The 8,486-nt window shown below is 41.2% G+C and overlaps 1 protein-coding gene across 2 annotated transcripts in view; it reads left to right on the top strand.

The window, feature by feature from the left end:
- RAP1B (RAP1B, member of RAS oncogene family) overlaps positions 1–8,486 on the top strand; it is an 81,823-nt gene that overhangs the window by 71,533 nt on the left and 1,804 nt on the right. For both annotated transcript variants that reach the window (XM_015405718.1, XM_015405717.1), the window contains exons 6-7: positions 152–295; positions 4,151–4,266. In XM_015405718.1, the coding sequence (XP_015261204.1) occupies positions 152–295; positions 4,151–4,237 (231 nt within the window). In that variant the 3' untranslated portion in view covers positions 4,238–4,266. The remainder of the gene's footprint in view (positions 1–151; positions 296–4,150; positions 4,267–8,486) is intronic.

The raw sequence follows: 8,486 nt of genomic DNA, 5'->3' as shown, positions 1-8,486 counted from the left end.
GTTTCCACTCTTGTTTTTATACATGTCAGAATCCAGTGGCTGTTTCAGCCTTCAGATATAAAAACTTTAGTGGAACTGATTAGTTCCAGTCACTAATTGTTCAATGTATATTTAAAACATTTCAAGTGTATACATAAATTTATCATTTTAGGTACCAATGATTTTGGTTGGCAACAAGTGCGATTTGGAAGATGAAAGAGTCGTGGGAAAAGAACAAGGACAGAATTTAGCAAGGCAGTGGAATAACTGTGCATTCTTAGAGTCTTCTGCAAAATCAAAGATAAATGTTAATGAGGTACAGCTAAGCTCTTTAAACCTTTAACTGTATTTTATTTTATCCACATCAGTCTACAGTAGTACTGTTAACAGCTTTTGCGAATTTTAGTAGTAATTATGTTTTTCTAGTAATTAAATGTGTGTGCTTTGAACCAGGAAAAAATTATTTGTACCAGAGTTCTGAGGAAATCAATAAGATCTAAAAGTTAGTCATTCTTGATATATCCTATTGATTTCAGAAACTGGCATGTGGTCTGGGAAACACAAATAAGCTGCTCTGAACTCTTTGAAGGAAGAGGAGAGAGATGTGTAACAAGCACTAACTTTATCTGGTTGGGGTCACAGACTATGTTAATGCCAAGGTTTAAGTGGTATTCCTTCTCTTTTTGTGGGTGTGGCTTGTGAGCTGGCCCTTTGGGCTTTGCATTGGAAAACAGAGTAAAAACCCGTTCAGTTTCATACCCGAAGACTGCATTAGGACTTGTACTAGTTTGGTGCCACTTGAGCAATTAGCATTCCCAAGTGGTTCTGTTAGCACTCTTTTTCCTACCTGTTGCTTTGAAGTTATCTGGAAGTTGGCTGTATGAGCTCCTGTATGAGAGGGAGAAGCCATTCCCTTCCCTTGAGTCCCTGCCCTCATTTTGAGAAAACTGAATCCTTTGCTTTCACATTATCCAGATGGCATGCTTCCTTTTTGTGTGAGCTTGAATTTCAGAAATCTCTTCTGCTAGTTGCATTAATCTTATAAGCAATTTTAGGGATTCTTTATTAATTTATTTACTGTATTTGTGGTCCACGTCTTTCACTGAAACTCGAAGTGGTCTACACAACATAAACAGATAAGTCCATATGAAGAGACATCAGATGAACAGTGGACTAGGATTACCAAAAACCTGGAGTGCAACATATTATGATACACAGCAGGATTCCCCAACCTTTTAGATCCTGTGGGCACCTTTGGAATTTTGAGAAAGGGTGGTGAGTGCCATGGGAAATGGAGCCAAATACAATACCTCCTCCCTATTTCTGCCTCCAAACATCTCAATAAGATGCCAATCTATCAAAGGCTGCCGATAAATCTGGTAGGAGCAACAAAGAAGCATGGCCTTTGCGTTCATATGGAGATCATCAACTAAGGTGGACAGCACTATCTCTGTCTCATAGCTTGGCTTGAAACCAGACTGAAAACAACACGAAGCAGAAGAATTATCCAAAAAACCCTGAAACTGGTTTGCCACCGCTGTCTCAATCACCTTGCCCAGAAAAGGCAGATTAGAGGACTATAATTGGCCACTTCACTTTCCCTGTAAAAATGTTTTTTTAAGTAGTGGGCGGATAGCTGCCTCTTTGAGTTGCTGAGGGAAGATGCCTTGAGTCGGTGATTGATTTTTGATGGTCACCAAGGATTTATTCATGTGATCCTTTCATGATTTCAGCAGCCAGGATGTGCAGGGATTCAGAGCAGAAGTGGTAGCTTTTATAGAACCCAAGATCCTGTTGACATCTATCATGGTAACTGTGTCAAAATGATGTATTTGTTTATCAGATATCTAGGTATAATTAAATAGATCCACCAACTTTTGCTGGGCTTATTAATTGGATGTTGTTTGTGGTTGCTGTCGTCAACCGCTGACCTCCCTAGAGTCCTCTCAGTTGGAAGGAAGGCAAACTATGATTGTACTTTCCTCTCTAGTTCTCTGTGAAATGTGGGAAAGGAAGATATTTTCTGCCTTTGCGTTTAGCTTTTGTGGAAGAAGCAAGTGTGCTTAGCGGCTTCTCCAGAAGCCCCAAAGAAAGGGAGAAAAATTACACTTCTATTCCCCTACTTTTCTGTACTTCACTGAGATCTCAGTATCTTTATCCTGGGCAAGTAGGGCTGATAGAGCATTCCGTTTGTCTTAACTGTTGTCATAATGGAGGGGGGAATCACCATTGCCATCACAGCAAATGGTTTGTGGAACTCTATTTTATTCTGCTGTGAACTTCATGCATTAGGTGCAGAAAGCCATTGTTTATGAAATTTCTTGTTACAGTATGCTACTTGGAATGAGGTACCATAACACTGCCTCTTAGCTTTGAAGGCAGAAACAACTACTTTTATAGAGTTTGTGATAGAAATTGATGTTTCAGTTATGGGGATCTTGCATAATGAACTGGGATAAAATACATGCTTGGAGGAATGTCTCAGCTGTTTTTGTTTTAACAGTGTGCAGTTGCACAGGATTTATGTGTGCAGATGGGAGTATGTAATTCCTAAATTGGTGAAACCTTGGGCAACAGTACAAGGGCATAGGCATGACCTTCAAGCATGCTGCTGTCGTTTTTTCTGAAAGAATATGGCTCTTTGTGGCTAGTTGCAGAACCCCAAATGCTTTTTAAATTTCCCTAAAAATTTAACAGTTTGGGGATTTGATGCATGGTCTCCCCTGTGTTTCTCTTTATAAAATTTTTGCTTGAACATGAAAGCTCTGGAAGCAGGTGCTAAGAGGGAACTTCTGAAAGAACTTTGTGCAGGCATGTTCCTCAGGGACAATATCTTGCTGTAAAATCTTATTTTCTTAAATGGGCATTTATTGAATTCATGTAATTTTATGCACACATATTCTAGCATTTGTATAAAACTCTATACCTTTCAGCTCTCAAATTTCTTTTTATGGAGTGCCTTTTTGCTTAGAACTTGACCCTTGAGATCAGGCCTTCTCAGTGGTCCAGAGAGGCTTGGACCGCATCCTGCCGTTGAAGCCCACTAGCCACTGTAAAAAACAGAAAATGATGACACATGAAAACAAGATAAGGCACCCAAAAAGGAGTGAGACATAAGTTGTAACACTTACCAAATGTCAACTTTGGTTTCTAATTTTGAGACCCCCTTTTAGCTTGAGTACCAGGCAAATTACCTTCCTGAACCACCCCACCCACTGCCATTGAACTAGGAAATCCCCTATTCAGATAAATTTGGTCTCTCTAACGATCCTTGCTGCAGTTGGAGAAGTGACAGTGGCAGGGGGGATGTGAGGTCTGCTTATGTTTTTATCCTGGGTGCAATCGCAGTGGTAAAGTGAGGAGGGAATAATGTCAAAATATTTGTAGGGGTCCAGTGTAATGTGGAAAAACTGGTTTTGCAGATAGCTGATCTAAAATCCATTAGAATCTTTAAAGAAATAAAATCTCATTTTAACCTGGGCATATTAGTGCAACTTCTGAGGAGATGTATTACTTTGGCTTGATCTTATTTGTCAGGTCCCGTAACAGAAGTGATACTTCTGATGATTAGCAAGGCATTTAATAAAATTTCTTGTACAAAACTCTACTTCAGGGATCCCCAACCTTTTTGAGCCTCTGGGCACCTTTGGAGTTTAACCCAGGGAAGTGGGTGCATCCACAGAAGGGCTGCCGCAGGAGGCAAAGCAACACACACATAGGAAGCCCAAATGCAGGGGAGTAGAGGAGTAATTTAAATGATACACTGGGAAAGAGAAGTGAGAGAGAATAAAACCAGTACTGTGGTGGCAGTTCCAACTGTAACAATGTTACTTTAATCTGCACAGCCAGTCAGAATCCCTGCTAGGCAACAGCCCCACATGACCCTGCCCACTCTCTAGCAATGCTTGGTGGGTGCCAGGAAAGGTGTTGGCGGGATCTATGGAACTCGCAGGCACCATGCTGGGGGACCCCTGCTCTACTTCAAGAAGATTTTCCAGTTTAAAAATTGACAGAAGTAGAATTTAAGGATTACTAGATGTAAAAAGATTTAGTGCTTTGAAATGCAAAAAATATGCAGTGGTATTTAAATTTTTCATGTTTAAAAACACTAATAAAGTGCTGGAAACTCTTTGGGGAAAAACACTATATAAAGCAAACTCTCTTCTTACAGATCTTTTATGACCTTGTGCGGCAAATTAACAGAAAAACTCCTGTGCCTGGAAAAGCACGCAAAAAGTCGTCATGTCAGCTACTTTAATACATGTGTGTACTGTAGCACTGAGCCAGGTAAGATTAGTGAGTAGATATATATATATGAAAACCACAACAGATGATGGTGTTGTTCTAAACCAGTAGCAGATTAATGGATTTCTTTTGTCTTGGGCAGCCCTATAGCTAACAACTTTTTGCTCAGGGGGCCAATGTTTTTCTCTGTGCAATACTGCCATGTCATGGTCATACTTCTAAATAATAACTAAATAATAAATATAATAAATAATAATACTTGCATTAAAGTTGTGAGCAACCAATTTGGCTGCTACATAAATTAGTTTGCTCTGCAGCCATTCCTCCTGAGCTAAGACAAAAATGGGTGAGCCAGAGGCTAAAAAACTGTGAGCTAGCTCACACTAACCCAGCTTAGAGGGAACAGTGGTGGGGACTCAGGCTCCACTCCTCTTTCTGTTTGTCCTCTTGTCGTCCTGCTGGGGGTGTTTCCAGGGGGCTTTCTTCAGCACAAGTGGGTCCCATTCAAATGGGGGGGGGAATGTAGCCATCGCAAACTCCCAGCTGGGACTTGGAGTGGGGGGGGGGAGTCTAAGGAGCAGCACAAGAAACAAGAAGCTGCTGGAGTCGGACTGATTTTCTCCTCTCTGCCGCTCCAGTGGCGTTCCGGGTCTCTTCTACCTGGCAATAGCCAGGTCAGCACCCAGGGCCTTTTCTCATTGGCTACCTCAGCCCATCCTCTTCTACCCCCCTCCGAAGGGGCAGGACTGGGCTCCATCTGACTTCGACACCTCTGCCTGGCCCCACTGTTGCTCCCATAGCTGCCTGGCCCTCCCTCCGCACTGGATGTCTCCCACCTTGACAAAGGCAGCTTTTTATGGGGGGCTTGATGGGGGGCAGTGGCTCCTGCTGCCCCTCCTGAGTGGGCTTCTGGTGGTAGGTAAGCCCACCCCACCCAGGGGGAGGAGCCCGTAAAAACTGTGGGGGGCGGGCCCTGTAGGGCCCAAAGTAGCTACAGGCCTGGTCTTGGGACAGGTTCTGTTGATTTTTTTAAAATTTTGATTTTGACGTATAACAGTGTACATGACTGAACTACATGTTTGAAACGTATGAAGTATTACGGTATTTTTATGAAGGGGCTAGAATGCACAATTATCACTTCAGATTTCATTAATTGGCTGAAAGCAAGAATGTGCATTTGAAAAATTCAGAAACAGAAAGACACCATGCAGGCTAAGTAGGGGAAGATAGCAAAACCTAGAGACTCTGGCTTAAAGTAAATCACCAACTATACATTGCTTATGCTGATAAAAGACAAAGTCTATTTTAGGATACATTAGCAAAAATTGAACTTAAATTACCTAAGAAATAGGTGGTAAAGAATCATCAAGAATACTGTGTGCAGCTGTTGCCGGGGGGGGGGGGGGGGGGGAGCATGTGTCCAGAACAAAAACTGTTTAGAATGTCAAATTATGATGAAATTTTCTGTATGTTAAGATAAAATATTGAACACATGCGACTACTTACACCTGAATCAAGCCATTGGTCTATCATGGTCAGTATTACTCATACTGGCAGTTGCTTTCAGTGGTCTTAGGCAGAAGTATTAAACATCACCTACTACCAAACCCTTTCAACTGGAGAGGCCAGGGATTGAATTTGGTAGCTTCTACAAGCCAAGCAGATGCTCTACCTCTTGACTAGTCTCCAGTAACTCCATGGTGACATGTTCTAGATATACACTGAATCCCTCCATAGCAGATCCTTTGAAAAGGGCAGCAGAAGAACCTTCTCACGATTAAAGTGGCTACTTTGTACAGATATGTCTCTTCTCAGATGAATGGGTTTTTATTTCTATTTCTGAAATGTACAGACTACCTTGCCATGATTCAGTGCACACTGTACTAGCGATAAAAATTTACCTACTTTTTTGTGTTATGGGTGAATCAGCTACATAAAATTCTAGCCCTTTTAGTGTTAATGGGGTGCCATTTTTTTGTTCTTTATGCTCCACTGTACTTTAGAGTATCTTGTACTTCATGACTGTTTTATAATCTGACTACTAAAGACCATCGTTATGACTGACAGGGCATGCCAAAATGCACATCTAAGTCCAGCATACTATTAGAAGGAGTCCTGCTGGGGCTGTGTAGCCATGATTATTTTTAACATGAGCTAATATTATTTTATATAATCAGACATACAGTATTATGTGTATAAATTTTGTGAGATCTTTCCATTTTGGGGAGTCTGTGTACATCTAGAACATGTCACCATGGAGTTATTGAAGACTACTCAAGGAATATGTTGAATTTTTTAATTTTTTAATTTTTTTTTGTTCTTTCTGTTGATTAAGCCTATAATCTTGTGCATGCTTATCGAGAAATGAGCCCCACTGGACATAGTGGAATTTATTTCCAAGTAAGCTTACGTCAGATCAGCTAATTTTAAACATGCCGCTTAGTTATGACTGCAGTGACTACTTTCAGATATGCCATGGGCCATCAGTTTTAGTGAAACCACTTATGTGCCTTTTTTAGTTTGAAGGTAATAGTGATTTTTTAAAAAGTTATTGTATTAATTGGATGTGAAGGACTAGATGGGAAAAGTATGAAACTTTTGTAGATGTACCACTCTCAGTTATCATACTGATGGAAATCTATCTGTAATAACTCTATGAGCTAGCGTAAGCTGTCAAGGCAAGATGGTGGTGTTCTTTGCTGAGCAGAGATCCTACCAAATTCAACATGTTTCTTGCATCTCAGTGGCCAAATGAATAATTCTGGATTGTGAGTAAATATACAAGTAAAATGTTGGTATTTGCATGACAAAAAAAATGTTTAAGTCTTGAGAAAAAATAAATGTGCCTGATGTTTCTTCATAGACAAAAATATTAATAGCTTCATGATACTTAAAATACAGTTGCAAGAAGGGACAGAGTAAGATGGAAAGTTACTAAAGACATTCCTTCATTGACAGAATGATTTCCATCCATCATAGTATTCTGTTTCCTTGATGAATGCCATTGTTTTCTTCCATGCCCATTGGCTTATAGGGAAAATGTGTGTATACTGTTGAAAAGGGTATTTACTTGTAAATCTCAAAAATGTTAGTAAGGCATGTTGTGTCTATATATTTTTAAATAAGATACACAAAAGACTACTGATTACTAGCTAAAAATCAATACAAAAACATCAGTCTGCTGACAGTCTAAATGATCGAAGATCCTAGATTGTACTCTTTCCTTCTACATACAGTCACCTGCCAGATTTCCATCCTTCAAACTGAGACACTGAAACAGCATCTCTTGGCATGTTAGTAATTGCATCTCTCCTTTTACTCATCAAGTTGGCTGCTGAGGATACATATTGGAGAGTCCTTCATTCGGGATAGGTTAAGTTGTTGTAAAATGTTTATGAATAAAAGAGGTCCAGTATACAGTGTAGGATCTGAAGTCAGGCATTTCTATATTCTACCATTAAGTCTATTGGAAGATGAGGGAATAAGGAGGAACATTTTTATTAGCTGACTGACAAACAAATTTGGCATGTTGCTATAAAAATTGCACTTAGCATTGTTAACAACTGAGACTGCTACTGTGACAAGCTTGCATCTTTGAAGTTTAGTTTTCAGTAGGTGCTCTGAAATGTAGGAAAAGTAACATTGGCTGCGGTCACACGGAACAGAAGCCACACAAGTGAGACGGAAAACAGGCGGAGTTTCCGGGCGCGATCTCACCAGCACATCTGGGAAGCATAGCACTCCCGTGGCACAACCGAGGCTTCCAGCCGAAACTGTGTGGCAAAAAACTAGTACCTCGGAGGTACTAGTTTCCGGAAACTGCGGGGCAAGGGCGGGCGTCTGATCGCGTTTCCGGTGGCATCCGGCGCCTGCCCATGTCCCCTTGCAAATAAGGTGGGGTTTTTTTGTCCACGTCTCTGTGGATGCGCACACGCACCCAACGGAGCATGCGCATTAGTCGTGTACACACAAAAACAAAACATTTTGCCGCGGCGCGCGCTTCTTCATTGCGCGCCGGCTTGTCCTGTGATCAGCACCTCTCCCTTGCCATGGAACCTCCACGGTACCTCCACAGGACCTCCACGGGAGGTCTGATCGAGTAACTGCGCAGTAGTTTGCCCCAGGGCAAACAGCCACGCTTCTCCCCCGCAGTTTCCTGCCCGTGTGACCGGGGCCATTGACTGTTTGCCAGTTGAAACTCACTATTGATGCTATTGTTGGCTCTGCATCAGATTAAAATTTTCTGTTTTGGATTAAAAATT

The sequence above is a fragment of the Gekko japonicus genome, unplaced genomic scaffold, assembly GCF_001447785.1.
Source record: "Gekko japonicus isolate JY-2015 unplaced genomic scaffold, Gekko_japonicus_V1.1 scaffold53, whole genome shotgun sequence".
NCBI lineage: Eukaryota > Metazoa > Chordata > Lepidosauria > Squamata > Gekkonidae > Gekko > Gekko japonicus.
This window is presented reverse-complemented; position numbering and strand designations above follow the sequence as displayed.